This window comes from Schistocerca nitens, chromosome 3, assembly GCF_023898315.1.
Source record: "Schistocerca nitens isolate TAMUIC-IGC-003100 chromosome 3, iqSchNite1.1, whole genome shotgun sequence".
In the NCBI taxonomy this organism is placed as follows: Eukaryota; Metazoa; Arthropoda; class Insecta; order Orthoptera; family Acrididae; genus Schistocerca; species Schistocerca nitens.
The window spans coordinates 647,652,379-647,670,421 of record NC_064616.1 but is presented as its reverse complement, the minus strand read 5'-3'; the positions used below and the strand labels follow the sequence as shown (position 1 = coordinate 647,670,421).

Here is an 18,043-nt window from a genome sequence, read left to right as displayed (position 1 = left end):
TTTCTGGATGTGCTTATAAGTAATACAAAGGCAATCCTATAACTTAACAATGTAGTAGTAGTAAAAGTGGTGGTGGTAGTAGTATACATATAAAAAAAACTAGAAAGTGGACTGAAATATAAGTGCACAGACTAGACTTTGAGCAAATTCTTTTTCAACAATGGTGAAGAAGTGCCTAGGGGAAAAAAATCATGGTACATGTCATGTGGACGACATAACAATTGTTTGATCACATGAAATTCTGTTACACCACCATTATTCAAAAATGCATTGTCATTGAAAGTGAGCTTTGTTCTCACACTATGTCCACTGTATTATTATTTTATTGGTTGCAGGTCGCAACCACTCCTGACTGTGCACATAAGAAGGCGGGTGATCAGGTAATGAGCAATGGCATGAGGTACCATGAGGTACCATGTGGCACTACAGCCAACAGTGTCATCCCGCCACATCTGTCTGTAGCACAAGCTCTTTGGGTTACATGTACAAAATTTAGCATTGATTTTCATGTCAGTTTCGGTACTTGGCAATTGTAGAGTTCATTGCGGGCAATGTAAAGCAAAAATGACAAATCCTACTTTAAGAAGCAAAAGCAACAGTTTTCTGAGGATATAAATCCTTCTGGACGACAGTCAAAAGCAAATACACTTGCCCAATGTGGTGCGAATCCCAGAATTGATAGTTACTGGGGTAGGTAATGAGTGGAGAGTGTGGCTTAGAAAAGACACAGAGCACACTGGCAATGCCATGAAATATGCCCTCTCCCTCTGTGTGCTGACCATGACACACATCTGCCTTCTTACTAGCACACCACTACAACGTATTGCCATGCCTATTATATGGCTCCCTGCTAGGGATAAAGGCAGCTGGCACTAATTTGACCTTTTACGGACAAACTAGTGTGAGCTATTACTTGTAGACCATGCTCGTCTTGACTAAGACCTTCACATATTATACACATACTGTGGGAAAATATAAAAGGACACTCAGCTAAATATATGCAGACAGAGTTGTGCATGGTGCTATGCAAATATTGGGAGAACTTGTGATATTTGGTGAGTAGGTGATCATAATCTTCTTCTGACTTTCCTTGTTGCACAGATACATATATTTTTTAACTTTATCCATATTTTGCATTTGTGAATGTGACTGCATCCGGTGCACAGGAAATTTGAATAAAAATACATCCAGTCACAATTTTTTGTGTTTTATTAAATTACATGGTGCGCTTTGGACCCTATGGATCCATCTTCAGGTACAAATCATCTAATACATAATTTACATTTGATCTTGATTGGGGGACATGTATTTTCCTGGTATGAGAAAGTCAGATGTTAGGTTTTGTATTTCGTTAATTGAGTACGGAAATATGTGATGAATAGTGGAAATAGCAGAGAAAAACTTACCGAGCATACAAGGAAGAACATTTTTAACCTTTTGAGTTCAGCATACATTGGTTTATTCAGACTTATCGCACATCACTTCACTCAAGGCACACCTTTGTTTACAACTGTTTAAACACACTTCACAGATGTAGTTTAAGCTGATCAAAGATAAACTTTACCACATAGTGTCATGTCTGAGTTTTAAGAAGCAGATACATTCAAGGAATGATTAAATAACTCTTTAAAATTACTCAAATAACTATAGCTACCAAAATCTGCTCGTTCATTTAACATAGATTCAGGCTTTCTGATTTTGTGGAAATATACTTCGATCTGTTGTAACAGATTTAGGATTTTACCATTGGCTTCACTGTACAGTAATACCAAACTGTTTTCTATCTTCTATGAAATGTACAATCTGCAGTGCAGTGTGCATTGAGATGAAACTTCCTGGCAGATTAAAACTGTGTGCTGGACCAAGACTCAAACACAGAATCTTTGCCTTTCACTGGCAAGTGCTCTACTGACTCAGTCACCAAAGCATGACTCACGGTCCATCCTCACAGCTTTACTTCCGCCAGCACCTCATCTCCTACCTTCCAAACTTCACAGAAGTTCTCCTGCTAATCTTGTAAGATTAGCACTCTTGGAATATCACATGTTTGGTTTCTAGCATATGCTGTGCAATAATTGATTTTTCAAAATGGTTGAGTCTGAAAGCATTTGTGCGTTCTTGGAAATGGGTTTTAAAATTTCAGCCTGTTTTCCCTACATAGTAGTAGGACAAATGGGGCGTGATACTTTATACACTACACTTATGTTGAACTATTGGTTCCTTTTTTTATGCTGTGGACTAGTAAGTGTCCGAACTTATTATTAGTGGAGAATATATATATATATATATATGTGTGTGTGTGTGTGTGTGTGTGTGTGTGTGTGTGTGTGTGTGTGTACACACACACACACACACACACAAAATTGCATTCTCCGCTAATAATAAGTTGTTGGCAATGTTATTGTGATATGGAGTCTAGGAATGGATTGCTGTCAAACACTTTTTCTTCTTTCTAATTGTTGCACTTTGTTGCCTTACTTTTGTGTATTTGCAGGTCCAAATTATCAGTTGTTTTGGCTGTGCATCCACTGTATATCGCAAAACTTTTATTGTATCCAATTCTGTCCTAGAGGCTGTTTTCGTCAAGTGAGTGTGCTGTATGTAGTATGGTCCTGAAGGCAGCATGTTTCTGTGCAGTGGGATGGCATGATGAGTTCTCAGTTGTTATATCTGTGTAAGTGTGTGTTCTGTGTAGTAGCATATCACATTATCTGGCAGATCTATTTCTCAATTATCTGGAAAATAATTCTTTTTAAGAAATCAGAGGGCTCAAAAGTAAAATAGAATATTGCTGGAGGCATGTTCATGATGCATTGCAACTATATGATGGCAAAAAATGGAAGATTGAGGGTTGGGTTGTTTGGGGGAGGAAATCAAACGGCGAGGTCACCAGTCTCATCGGATTAGGGAAGGTCAAGGAAGGAAGTCGGCCGTGCCCTTTCAAAGGAACCATTCCAGCATTTACCTGGAGTGATTTAAGGAAATAATGAAAAACCTAAATCAGGATGGCCGGATGCGGGATTGAACCATCGACCCCGTGTGAGTCTAGTGTGGTAACCACTGTGGCACCTCGCTCGGTGGGTAAGATTGAGGAACTACTTGAAGTTTTCAATTCTTTCTGCAGAAGTACAAAATTTACAGCAGATTATAAGGACAACGAAAGCATAAATTTCCTGGATCTCAAAATGATCAACCTCCAACAAAAACACACACAGGATATACAGATATAACAATTGACAACTCACATGCCATCCCATTGCACACTAACATGTTGCCTTTAGGGCCATGCTACACAGAGCATACTCACTTGACTTAGAAGAAAACAGACTTTACGACAGAATTGGAAAAAAACAAAAACTACTGCCATATACAATGGACACAGAGCAAAAACTACTGATAATTCGGACACACAAAACAAAAATAAGACTACAAAGTGTCACACTAAGAAAGAAGAAAAAATATTTGTCAGCATCCCACACCTAGGCCCCATATCACAAAAAGCTTCGAAACTTTTTTAAAAAAATAAAAAAAAAAAGCAACAAAACAAGTGTATTATCCACTAACAATAAATAACATTAGTTCACAACACAAAAACAGAGAAGTAAAAATGCAACAGAAATGGAGTGTATAAAGTATCATGCCCCAGTTGCCCTGCCTACTATGTAGAGAAAAAGGCCAATATTTTCATGAACACACAAATGCTTTCAGACTCAACTACACAGAAAAATCAGTTATTGGAAAGCACCAACAAGCCAGAAACCAATTTGGTTAAACTACACAATGAAGCCAATGGCAAGATCCAAAATGTTGTTACAATATTCGAAATAAACAACCACAAAATCAAAAAGCATGAATCTATGTTAAATGAACAAACATATTTTGATAGCCATAGATATTTTCGCAGTTTTAAAGACTTATTTTAAATTTATTCCTTTAATATAACACCTTCTTACATCTAATATTTCTGATACTATGTGAGAAAATTCATCTTTGATCACATCAGATTAAACTACGTCTGTGAAATGTATTTAAATAGTTGTAAACAAATGTGTGTCTTGAGTGTAGTGACGTGCAATGATAGTACACTACTGGCCATTAAAATTGCTACACTACAAAGACGACATGCTACAGACGCGAAATCTACCCGACAGGAAGAAGATGCTGTGATATGCAAATGATTAGCTTTTCAGAGCATTCACACAAGGTTGGCTCCGGTGGTGACACCTACAACGTGCTGACACGAGGAAAGTTTCCAACCAATTTCTCAAACACAAACAGCAGTTGACCGGAGTTGCCTGGTGAAACGTTGTTGTGATGCCTCGTGTAAGGAGGAGAAATGCGTACCATCACGTTTCCGACTTTGATAAAGGTCGGATTGTAGCCTATCGCGATTGCGGTTTATCGTATCGCGACATTGCTGCTCGCGTAGCTTGAGATCCAATGACTGTTAGCAGAATGTGGAATCGGTGGATTCAGGAGGGTAATAAGGAACACCATGCTGGATCCCAATGGCCTCATATCACTAGCAGTCGAGATGACAGGCATCTTATCCACATGGCTGTAATGGACTGTGCAGCCACGTCTCAATCCCTGAGTCAACAGATGGGGACATTTGCAAGACAACAACCATCTGCACGAACCGTTTGACGACGTTTGCAGCAGCATGGACTATCAGCTCGGAGACCATGGCTGCTGTTACCCTCGACTCTGCATCAGACAGGAGTGCCTGTGGTGGTGTACTGAACGACAACCTGGCTGCACGAATGGCAAAACGTCATTTTTTCGGAGGAGTCCAGGTTCTGTTTACAGCATCATCATGGTCGCCTCCATCACTGTGAACGCACATTGGAAGCGTGTATTCGTCATCGCCATACTGGCCTATCACCTACCGTGATGGGTTGGGGTGCCATTGGTTACACGTATCAGTCACCTCTTGTTCGCATTGACGGCACTTTGAACAGTGGATGTTACGTTTCAGATGTGTTACGACCCGTGGCTCTACCCCTCATTCGATCCCTGTGAAACCCTACACTTCAGCAGGATAATGCACGACCGCATGTTGCAGATCCTGTATGGGCCTTTCTGGATACAGAAAATGTGCGACTGCTGCCCTGGCCAGCACATTCTACGGATCTCTCACCAATTGAAAACGTCTGGTCAATGGTGGCCGAGCAACTGGCTCGTCACAATACGCCAGTCATTACTATTGATGAAATGTGGTATTGTGTTGAAGCTGCATGGGCAGCTGTACCTGTACACACCATCCAAGCTCTGTTTGACTCAATGCCCAGGTGTATCAAGGCCGTTATTACGGCCAGAGGTGGTTGTTCTGGGTACTGATTTCTCAGGATCTATGCACCCAAATTGCGTGAAAATGTAATCACATGTCAGTTCTAGTATAATATATTTGTGCAATGAATACCCGTTTATCATCGGCATTTCTTCTTGGTGTAGCAATTTTAATGGCCAGTAGTGTAGGCCTATGAATAAACCAATGTATGCTGAACTCGAAACATTGAAAATGGTTTTCCTTGTGTGTTCAGTAAATTTTTCTCTGTTATTTCCACTGTTTCTCACATATTTCTGCACTCTAGTAACGAAGTATGAAACCTAAGATCTACCTTTCTCACACCAGGAAAATGCATTTCACCTAAGCCGAGACCAAATGTAAATTTTGTATTAGACGATTTGTGCCTGAAGATGGATCCACAGGGTCGGAAATGCATTGTGTTTTATTAAAACACAAAAAATTGTGACTTCAGGTGTTTTAATTAAAACTGCCTGTGTACAAACAAATGTATCACTGAAATAGTTCATCAAATACCACTGCTGTGAAAATTAGCAAAATATTTCTTGATTGATAACACTTCATTCAGTTTTACATCTAGCAATTGCACCTACCTGAGAGCCTGCATATGTAGTGCTCTGGTTAATAACAACTTTGTGAATTTTCCCGAACTTTCCAAAATATTCATGCTTTTTCAATATCTGTGAAATATCAAGATTAGAACACTTTAGGTTAAACATTTTACTAGCCATCACACATCCAGTTTTATAAATACATAAACATATTTTGGATATGAAACTTCCTGGCAGATTAAAACTGTGTGCCCGACCGAGACTCGAACTCGGGACCTTTGCCTTTCACGGGCAAGTGCTCTACCAACTGAGCTACCGAAGCACGACTCACGCCCGGCACTCACAGTTTTACTTCTGCCAGTACCTCATCTCCTACCTTCCAAACTTTACAGAAGCTCTCCTGCGAACCTTGCAGAACTAGCACTCCTGAAAGAAAGGATATTGCAGAAACATGGCTTAGCCACAGCCTGGGGGATGTTTCCAGAATGAGATTTTCACTCTGCAGCGGAGTGTGCGCTGATATGAAACTTCCTGGCAGATTAAAACTGTGTGCCCGACCGAGACTCGAACTCGGGACCTTTGCCTTTCGCGGGCAAGTGCTCTACCAACTGAGCTACCGAAGCACGACTCACGCCCGGCACTCACAGCTTTACTTCTGCCAGTACCTCGTCTCCTACCTTCCAAACTTTACAGAAGCTCTCCTGCGAACCTTGCAGAACTAGCACTCCTGAAAGAAAGGATATTGCGGAAACATGGCTTAGCCACAGCCTGGGGGATGTTTCCAGAATGAGATTTTCACTCTGCAGCGGAGTGTGCGCTGATATGAAACTTCCTGGCAGATTAAAACTGTTTTAATCTGCCAGGAAGTTTCATATCAGCGCACACTCCGCTGCAGAGTGAAAATCTCATTCTGGAAACATCCCCCAGGCTGTGGCTAAGCCATGTTTCCGCAATATCCTTTCTTTCAGGAGTGCTAGTTCTGCAAGGTTCGCAGGAGAGCTTCTGTAAAGTTTGGAAGGTAGGAGACGAGGTACTGGCAGAAGTAAAGCTGTGAGTGCCGGGCGTGAGTCGTGCTTCGGTAGCTCAGTTGGTAGAGCACTTGCCCGCGAAAGGCAAAGGTCCCGAGTTCGAGTCTCGGTCGGGCACACAGTTTTAATCTGCCAGGAAGTTTCATATCAGCGCACACTCTGCTGCAGAGTGAAAATCTCATTCTGGAAACATCCCCCAGGCTGTGGCTAAGCCATGTTTCCGCAATATCCTTTCTTTCAGGAGTGCTAGTTCTGCAAGGTTCGCAGGAGAGCTTCTGTAAAGTTTGGAAGGTAGGAGACGAGGTACTGGCAGAAGTAAAGCTGTGAGTGCCGGGCGTGAGTCGTGCTTCGGTAGCTCAGTTGGTAGAGCACTTGCCCGCGAAAGGCAAAGGTCCCGAGTTCGAGTCTCGGTCGGGCACACAGTTTTAATCTGCCAGGAAGTTTCATATCAGCGCACACTCCGCTGCAGAGTGAAAATCTCATTCTGGATATTTTGGATAGTCAATTACTCTATGAATGTATTAATGTCTATGGTAGAAGTTACCATAATGTACATGAAGTTCTTTATTTCTCTCAAAATGTCTGTTAAAACTAATCTATAGCACAAACTGAATAACTTCACACCGACATACACACAACTACAAAATTAGGTGAAGTGAGCAATCAACAGAACAGTATCAACCAGAATAATATTACTTTCATTAAAACAATTAATGATGAATCAATTATTTTCATCAGTTTTAGCATATGATTGTGGGGAAAGCTTGTGATTATGTGAATGTGACATTATTTCTCATGTACAAAAAAGCAGTGTCCCTAAGCAAATAGTTCTCAATTACTGTTCTTTGTGTGAAGCATGATACATTTAGAGAATGCATCCTCAAGAAATATGGGGTTCTCAATAGCCAGGAACTGTATTTTACACTATGCCCCAGCTTTGTTTCAACAAAATGTGATGAAAGTCTAACTGGCTAATGAATAATTCAAAATATGTTCTGCGTACCATCACATAAAACAAACATTGTCTCCAGTTTGAAATAAATACAATAAAGGAAACTGGAAGAGCAAAGGAGTTCCCCAACACCATGATACAATGCAAATGTGGCTCAAGCTAGATGCAAATAATGTACACAAAGTAGTGCAATAGGTATCACAGTAAAGAGTATTCGCTACATACGTAACTCCTCAATGAAAGATGGTGAATTTGTAACAGCCACAAATATAAAACAAGATCTTAGGATACTGCACTGCTTAAACAAAGTTCACATTATTGGATCTTCTAGATTAATTAGATAAATTGTGGCACTAGAAAAAATCAAGTAGCAAAGTAGTCAATGAAAAGACGGCAAGTGACTTCTTTCATGCCCCCCACCCCGTCCCAAAAATATACTGTAATGCCACAATGTGAAAAAAATATACACACAACTAAAAAGTGTGTGTGTGTGTGTGTGTGTGTGTGTGTGTGTGTGTGTCGCCAATTCTTACAAACGTGGAAGCTATGTTTGCAAAAGTAATGGCTATATGTACATACAGCTCCTTTGTAACATTCATGTGTTTTTACTGAATACTTGCACTGCATAATAACAGTGAGTATGAATAAATCAAGATTAAAGGTTACTGTACTGTTGGCAATGCAGTCCTTAGAGATGGAGTACAAACACTGATTGGGAAAGGATGAGGAAGGAAATAATCGTATCTGCTATATCCCGCTACTAGTGCATACGAGTTTGAGTGTGAGTGTGAGTGTGGGTCGCTGTGCATGTGTGCTCAAATCAGCCGCCAACTATCAGTGTGAGCCGGCCACCAGAGGCCGCCTGTAGGAAGCGTGCACATGGCATGGTGTGTCGTTCCGTCTACCAGTGGCCCACACATGTATATGCACAGAGCAGCACTGACTAAATGAATCTCTTGTTTTATTTCTTGTGTGTATTGCACACACAAGCGTTCTGTGTCTTGTGGAGTCCCGAGTGACTTAATGTTCAGAAGTTATGAATAAAGCCACATTTGCATGACTTTGATTGGTTTTGTGTATTAGTTGGTTACTACACAACTGGTAACAAGGATGGGATCCAATTGTATAGTAAGCAAGAAAGACATACAAGTGATCCAAGTCACACAAACAGGACTTTATTCATAACCTCTGAACATTAAGTCTCTAGGGACACCACATGACACAGAACACTGGTGTGATCGATACAGACAAGAAATGTAAGAGATTGAGTCAGCACTGCTCTATGCATATACAGGGTGTTACAAAAAGGTATGGCCAAACTTTCAGGAAACATTCCTCACACACAAAGAAAGAAAAGATGTTATGTGGACATGTGTCCGGAAACGCTTAATTTCCATGTTAGAGCTCATTTTAGTTTCATCAGTATGTACTGTACTTCATTGATTCACCGCCAGTTGGCCCATTTGAAGGAAGGTAATGTTGACTTCGGTGCTTGTGTTGACATGCGACTCATTGCTCTACAGTACTAGCATCAAGCACATCGGTAGGTAGCATCAACAGGTTAGTGTTCATCACGAACGTGGTTTTGCAGTCAGTGCAATGTTTACAAATGCGGAGTTGGCAGATGCCCATTTGATGTATGGATTAGCACGGGGCAATAGCCGTGGCGCGGTACGTTTGTATCGAGACAGGTTTCCAGAACGAAGGTGTCCCGACAGGAAGACGTTCGAAGCAACTGATCGGCGTCTTAGGGAGCACGGAACATTCCAGCCTATGACTCGCAACTGGGGAAAACCTAGAACAACGAGGACACCTGCAATGGACGAGGCAATTCTCCGTGCAGTTGACGATAACCCTAATGTCAGTGTCAGAGAAGTTGCTGCTGTACAAGGTAACGTTGACCACGTCACTGTATGGAGAGTGCTACAGGAGAACCAGTTGTTTCAGCATCATGTACTGCGAATGGTTCATCCAACAATGTGTCAATCCTCATTTCAGTGCAAATGTTCTCTTTACGGATGAGGCTTCATTCCAACATGATCAAATTGTAAATTTTCACAATCAACATGTGTGGGCTGACGAGAATCTGCACGCAATTGTGCAATCACGTCATCAACACAGATTTTCTGTGAACGATGGGCAGGCATTGTTGGTGAGGTCTTGATTGGGCCCCATGTTCTTCCACCTACGCTCAATGGAGCATGTTATCATGATTTCATACGGGATACTCTACCTGTGCTGCTAGAACATGTGCCTTTACAAGTACGACACAACATGTGGTTCATGCACGATGGAGCTCCTGCACATTTCAGTCGAAGTGTTCGTACGCTTTTCAACAACAGATTCGGTGACCGATGGATTGGTAGAGGCGGTCCAATTCCATGGCCTCCATGCTCTCCTGACCTCAACCCTCTTGACTTTCATTTATGGGGGCATTTGAAAGCTCTTGTCTATGCAACCCCGGTACCAAATGTAGAGACTCTTCGTGCTCTTATTGTGGACGGCTGTGATACAATACGCCATTCTCCAGGGCTGCATCAGCGCATCAGGGATTCCATGTGACGGAGGGTGGATGCATGTATCCTCGCTAATGGAGGACATTTTAAACATTTCCTGTAACAAAGTGTTTGAAGTCACGCTGGTACGTTCTGTTGCTGTGTGTTTCCATTACATGATTAATGTGATTTGAAGAGGAGTAATAAAATGAGCTCTAACATGGAAAGTAAGCATTTCCAGACACATGTCCATGTAACATATTTTCTTTCTTTGTGTGTGAGGAATGTTTCCTGAAAGTTTGTCCGTACTTTTTTGTAAAACCCTGTATAGGCACAGGCAGCTGGTAGATGGCGCGGCAGAGGCCATGCCATGTGCACACTTCCCATCGGCAGTCTCTACACACACACACACACACACACACACACACACACACACACACACACACACACACACACGCGCGCGCGCAGTGACCCACATTCAGTGCACTTGCACTCACACTCAAACTCACACTCACACTCACACTCACACTCACGTGCCCTACTAACAACAGTGCAGAGTACTGTGGCAACAATGAACAGAAAAGATAGTGTGATCAAATTTGTTCCCTCACTGGTTGTAATGGCAGCTGCACTGTAAACAACTAGCTGCCAATCATATTGTTATTCTGATCCAAGAATACAGTTTTGCATTTCTCTTGTAGCTATTCTTGTTTTGGCATTTTGCGAATTCTAACCATCTTATTTTTGAAACACCTGTACTCCTTTTTTCCTGCTTCATTTACTGCATGTTTGTATTTCATTCCTTTGCCAATTAAATACCATATCTTATCTGTTAAATAAGGATTTCTATTTGGCCTTGTCTTTTTGACTATTTGAGCCTCTCCTTCCTACAATACTTCACTCCCAAACTATTCATTTGTCTTCTATTGTATTCCTTTCTCCTATTAAGTCAATTACAACCTAATGATTCCTTCAAAACTGTCAACAACCTCTGGTACTTTCAACTTATTCAATTTTCCTAATTTCCTACCTTTCTGCAATTTCTTTCCTGCCCTTACACTTCACTAATTCCCACGGTATCTAACTTCTGCTTATCCATCTCTTTTTTCAAAATCTCCAATCTAACTACCTGATTAATGAATATAATAGTTTATTCAAACCCGCAAGGTGGCTTTTTTTCCCTGTTACAAAAAACACTCCCAATTATTCTCCATCCGGAAATCTGAATGGTGGACTATTTTACCCCTGAAATATTTTACCACACATGCTATCTGTATCACTATGAAAGACACACAACCATAGCACGTTCTGTGGTCGATAAAAATGGCTAAAAGAAAGCAAACTGCCACTCAGCCACAATAACACACTGTATTCAGCTCCTTATACGCAATCTGTGGGACTGGCTAAATGACAAAGTAATTAGTTCTAAGAACTTTTTGATCACTTCCTGTTGATTTCATCTTCCAGCTTCTACATGAAACTTTAGGTCCCTATATAACTATTTCCAATAGGACCTTGCCTCAGCACTCAAAAAATAAATCCAAAATCTTTGGGTTGAGAACAACTATATAGCTGCCTTACAAGCAGTTTACCTCATGCTTCTCTTATCATAAGATAGTGTTTATCACCCTGAAGAAGTAGGATGAGTACCTTTATTCCATTCCCTGGAGTAGTGCTCTACATTATTATGGTGTGAGTGAGGATTCACTAAAGAATATACTTGGGTATAAACAAGTGGTTAGAGAAATGTAAGGTGTCAGTCTACAAAATTCAGTGATGTGTCTGTTTAAAACTCTAGTAACACTCATGAGACTGTACTAGTAGCACAGCCAACTATACTAATGAAATACATTTATAACACATATTTAAATATTTCAGTTATGCATCAAAAATTTTATATCAGGTTATTAATTTCAATCAGTCATGACGGTCTTCAGACCTATGCAACACATACGCATCTGGTACAAAGTACACCAAATATACAAAGCAAGGCACCAGAAATAAATTTAAGCATAAAAGACACAATGAAATACCTGGGTACACACAATTTTCTAATCACTCTGAGCCAGCAGATATAAAAATAGTACAGCCAAAGAAATAAGCCAAACAAGCATTGCAGTGCTTTTATAACACAAAAGTACCACATGCACAGTTCTGGCAGACATGTTGACTCTATGAATCATCTTAGACTGCTGTGCTTTGGCGACTGATATGCCTGCTGTATTGCATGCTAAATATTGCTACTGTGTGGCAGTACATATTAATTGTACATCAGCCATTTATAGAATAAACGAATACTCAAAACTGTTTCAGTAGGTGTTAATAAAGTTAATATAAGTGCACTCATCAGAACACTAGAATATTATAATTACACACATGGTGGCTGCCTTTATTAAATGTAAGTAATAAATAATAAAAATTAGATATAAAAAGTAACATGGCATTGTTTAAAACAGTAGTTGAACTAACCCAGCCTAAAGCAAAAATTCTAATATACTGTTGGCATATGTACATGCATAACATGATAATACATACTTTGAGAAACAGAGATAGGCAACGAGTTGCATGATGGAATGGAGAGGCTGCTGTCATACAGAATATATTTATCAACACTGTCTTACATATCAACTGTTTGTAGTAACTATAAAAGAAATTCATCATAAACAGATTGTAGCTCTGATAAAATAAATAAAACAATTATGAAATACAAATGGGTAAGACCATGAAATGTTCAGTTAAATCCTCAATATTCATAAATCTGCCAATCAGAATTGTAGTATAAAACAAAATATGACAAAAATATATTACAAATTACAACTATCTAGAAGCATATGACATTTGCCTTGCTTTACAGTCAAACATTATTTTGTACTATGCCATTGACAACATAGCAGTTGAGAAAACAAACTTTCATATGCAATAAGTACTGTATGCATTAGTTAACATTAATATAAAACACGTGGATATCTATTGAACATATATGGATTGAGGCTCTGATAAAACAAGTAAAACAGTTGTAAAATATGAATGAGTGAACTCCACCCACGCAAAGTACTGTTGGAGCTTCAATAAGCTTGCACTCTGCTCATCAGAGATGTAGAATAAAACAAAGTATGCATTAAATTGTATTAAAACAGATAATCAAATATAACATCTGATATTTGCCACACATCGTAGTCGGCCAATCACTATTTTGGTAGACAAAATAGTAGCTGAAAAGACAAATTTCCATGTGTTAAATGCTGTATGCATTATTTTACAATAATATGAAACTTAAGACTCAAAAATACAAAAAGAAGATTGGCTAAAAGCAATAAAATGTATAAACTGTGACAACATAAGGTTCAAGCGTATAATCCAAAAGCCTATGAGACATGAGTAACAAAAATGGCTTTAGAAAGCTGTACTCATTCGACCATCATTATTTAAACCTTATCCATACACACATCCCAAAGCAGTCCCAGTTGAGGGAATTGAAAAGTGGACAAGCTATATTAAATGTCATACAATACTTCACATAATGTATGTCACTAATACAACCTATAAAATGTGGAGCCCTGGTAGGAGAGAAACAGCACAGTTATCAATAAAAGTCTAAGCAGTCAATATAGAAACAGATAGTGCAGGTGTTTATCTAAGGATTACTACATAGTCATGTAACTCCATTGGTAAAAGAACAGAAGAGGAGAATACTTCATAGAAAGCTACTGAATAGGGCAAACTTTGCAGTATGTGAAAAATCAATATGTTGATTAAGGCTGATTCTTAGATTTATAGATCTCTAACGCCTCCAGTAGATCAAAGGTATATCCTTTCTGGCATGTTGCAAAGGATGTGCATACTCTTTTACGAATGTATGCTGAATGGGAACCCATTCTGTGACCACAAGTGTTCCTTAAACCTTACATCGAATGTATCTGCCATTTTAGTCTATATAGTAATGGTCACATTGGCAACAGTCAGTCCTGTGTACATCTGACACTGAAAATCTGTTTTTCTTTTCTATGTTGTGTGTAATTCTATTGTATACAGAACTGACTGTGGCCAATGTGATCATTATTATATAGGCAAAACTTTTAGTTCATTTGATGTAAGGTTTAATGAATACTTGTGGCTGAAGAATGGGCCTGCATACAGCATACATTTGTCTAAAAGTGGACATTAATTAGATCATACAAGAAAGAGTACGCACATTCTCCACAATGCACTTAGTCTACTGGAGCCATTAGCTCTACAAATGTCAAAAAACTCAACCCGACAGAATGCTTAATGATCAAATTTCTTTTGCACATGCTGTATATTTCACCACATTTGATAGCTTTCTGTGGAAAAAAACTACCTCTTTGCTTCGTAGTAAAGCTTAGATAGGCACCTGCAGTATCTGTTTCTGGTTTGATTTCTTAGATATTTCATTGACCACTGTGCTGTTTCTCTCCTTCCATCTGGGCCACAAATTTCATGAGTTGTATTAATAATTATTATATATTCATGAAATTGACAGTATGGGGGCGATTTGCAGTGTATGGTAACTGAAAAAATTTCAGAAGCAGACATGGCTAAAAACACATTTTATTGGATAACCAGTTTTGACAGAGCTATGCTGCCATCATTAGATCTTAAGCTTTACAATATTACAACATATTGTCCATCAGTCATTTCACATTGCATATACGCTTCCCGGTATCAGCAGCAAAATGCATAAATGCTTTGTGATATGTTGCGGCCATTCTGTAATGCACTCAAAAACTGTTGTTAGTCTTGACCACTGTAATTATTAATTTTATACTGCCTTACACATTTCGGACTTATGCCACGCTCAAAGACTCAAAATATCTTAACCCCATTCTCTGGTAAAATGAAAATCTGTCACGCATGAATACAAAATATCTTGTCTACATTATTTGATGTCACCTAAGTTTGCCCTCTGATGTCATCAAATAATATAGACCAGATACTCTGTATCCATGTGTGACAGTTTGGAGGCCGAAATGCTTAAGGCAGTATAAAATTAATAAATACAGTGGTCACGAGTAATATCAGTTTTTGATTGACTTCCCAGTATCATGAAGATCACTACAAATCAGCATGTCAAATGTAAAATTACTACGTACAAACATAAATATATTGTGCAAATTATAAGTGTTCATGTTCCCCAGCAGCTGGTGATGGACATTGTGTTTCTACACATGCCACTTTGAAGTGATCTTCATGATACTGTGAAGTATATATGCAATGTGGAATGACTTGCAGCACTGATGGACAATATGTTTTAATATTTTAAAGCATAAGATCAGGTGATAACAGCATAGTTGTGTTGAAACTTGTCATCCAATAAAATACCTTTTTCGTGATCTTGGCTTGTGAAGTTTCTTCACTTACCTTTGTCATTTAATGCAACTCTGCCAATTTTTACTTCCCTCAACCAAGGCTGCTTCGGGAGGCATGTATGGATGAATAAGTACAGCTTTTTAAAACCATGTTCATCTCTCATGTTTCATGGGCTTTTAGATTATCTGTATCAACCTTGTATTGTCACAGTTCATATATATTATTACTTTTAGCCGTTCTGCTTATATCTCTATTTCAGTATAAAGGCTGTTTTATACTGATGTAAACTAATGTACACATCTTTGAACGCATATAAAAGTTTGTCCTTTCAGTGACTATTCTGCCTACCACTTCATTAAGAACAATGATTGGCTAATTAAAATGTGTGGTAAATAGTCAATGCTATATTTGATTGCCCCTTATAACATAATTTAATCCAGTGTTGAAACTCAAACAGTACTTTGCGTGGCACATTTAGGTGTTCATATTTTATAACTGTTTTATTTTATGGGAGCCTTGATCTACATACGTTACCTAGATTTCCACATTTTATATTGATGTAAGCTAACATATACAGCACTTAATACATATGAAAGTTTCTTTTTTTCAACTATTATCTCGTCTGCGATGTAAGGCAGAAAAATATTTAACTGACCATGGTATATGGCAAGTTTCAAATGCTTATATGTAATAGCCATTTGTACTATCTTTTACTGACACTTTCTGTTTTACACTACAACTTCAATGAGCAGATTATATGCATACTGAAGTAGCACGGACACACATTATACCCGTTCTTATTTTATAGTTGTTCCATTTATTTTATCAGATCTCTAATTTATATTTCATGAATTTTATCGAGTTGCTACAAACAGCTGATATGTAAGGCAGTTTTGCTAAATATGTTTTGTTCAACAGGACCTCTTTCATTCCATCATGTGCATAACTGGTTGTCTATCACTGTTTGTCACTGGATGTACTATCATGCTGCACTCATCCTGGATGGAACACCTTTTTGTTTTGCACTGCCATCTCTTTGTTATGATGTGAAATGTGTCTGATGCATTTTCTCGTAAGGTACGAAAAGTATTCCTGTCACAGGTTTGTAGTAGCAGGGCATTTATTCTGCATCTATAAATTTCCAGACAGTGGATTAGGATTTTTGCTTCAGGTTGGTTCTGTTTAAAATAATGCAGTGTTACTTTTTAAAATATATTCTGTAATATTTATTACTTACGTTAAATAAAGCCTCTGCTCTTTTTGTAACTATATAAGAAAGGATGGATGTTTTTAGAACAGATAGTATTCAGGCTCAAGTAGTAAGAGTGGGGAGGGGGACTGATGTGGTCACATGTTTGGCAGCTCCTGCCATTTTGTTTAGTCAAAGTCATGGAGCCATGGACTGTGCAACATCGTGCGTTTGCTTATGATAGTTTTGTTCATAATAATGAGTTTATCATTGCAGTTCGGCATGACTTTCATAGCTATTTCAATCTTGCAAGATATGATAGTGTACCCAATCTTAACATCCATTTTACGTTGATCTGAATAATTTATTTTACGAAGAACAATGATGAATAGAAAACCACCAGGGGCTCCTTGCTGAGTACGCACTGCAGAAAATGTTGTAAGAGCTCAGCAAGCCAAACTCCATAGTCCTGGTCAGTCTGCTAGGAGACATTCTGCTGAACTGCACCTCAGTAATCATTCAGTAAAGCATATTTTGCGTATTGATCTAGCATTTCATCCCTACAAAATGGTCATGGTGCGACAATTCAACCCTAGATTACATACAGTGGCTAAATTTTGCTCGAGACGACGACACCATACTTCAGCAAAATGACATTATTTTGTTTATGAGTGATGAAGCTTTTTCATTTGAATGACATGGTAAATCAGCAGAACTGCCGTTACTGGGTCCGTGAAAATCCAAAACTAATGCTTGAGACACCATTACTTAGTCCCAATGTGACTGATGTGCTGTTAACTGGTGCAGATGTTACTGGTCCATACTTTTTCCAAGACAATAATGGGAACACTGTAACTGCAACCTTGCAACACTATAGGCAGATGATCATTGAATTCTTCCTACCTGAACTAAGAAGAAAATTTATTCCTGTATGGCGAATTTGATTTCAGTATGACGGGCTCACAGCTCACACAGCAAGAATGTCAATGGAAGCTGTTCGGACCGTTTTTCATGGTTGCGTCATTTCCCGGTTTGGTGACATTAGTTGCCCGCCTCTTTCCCCAGACCTCTCCACGTGTAACTACTTTTTGTGGAGTTACATCAAGTCAAGTGTATAGGAACATCAGCCATATACACTTGAAGAACTGAAGGGAGCAATTCGTGTGGAAGTCGTTCAAATTGACAGAGCAAT

At 39.1% G+C, this 18,043-nt stretch overlaps 1 protein-coding gene and 1 non-coding gene across 3 annotated transcripts in view; both read right to left on the bottom strand.

Moving 5' to 3' along the window:
- LOC126248604 (myb-like protein Q) overlaps window positions 1–18,043 on the bottom strand; it is a 221,544-nt gene that overhangs the window by 180,280 nt on the left and 23,221 nt on the right. For both annotated transcript variants that reach the window (XM_049949740.1, XM_049949741.1), the window contains exon 4: window positions 5,902–5,988. In XM_049949740.1, coding sequence (XP_049805697.1) covers window positions 5,902–5,988 — 87 coding nt within the window. The remainder of the gene's footprint in view (window positions 1–5,901; window positions 5,989–18,043) is intronic.
- Trnas-uga (transfer RNA serine (anticodon UGA)) lies at window positions 6,108–6,182 on the bottom strand. Its single transcript has one exon. It is a non-coding gene; the product is annotated as a tRNA-Ser (tRNA).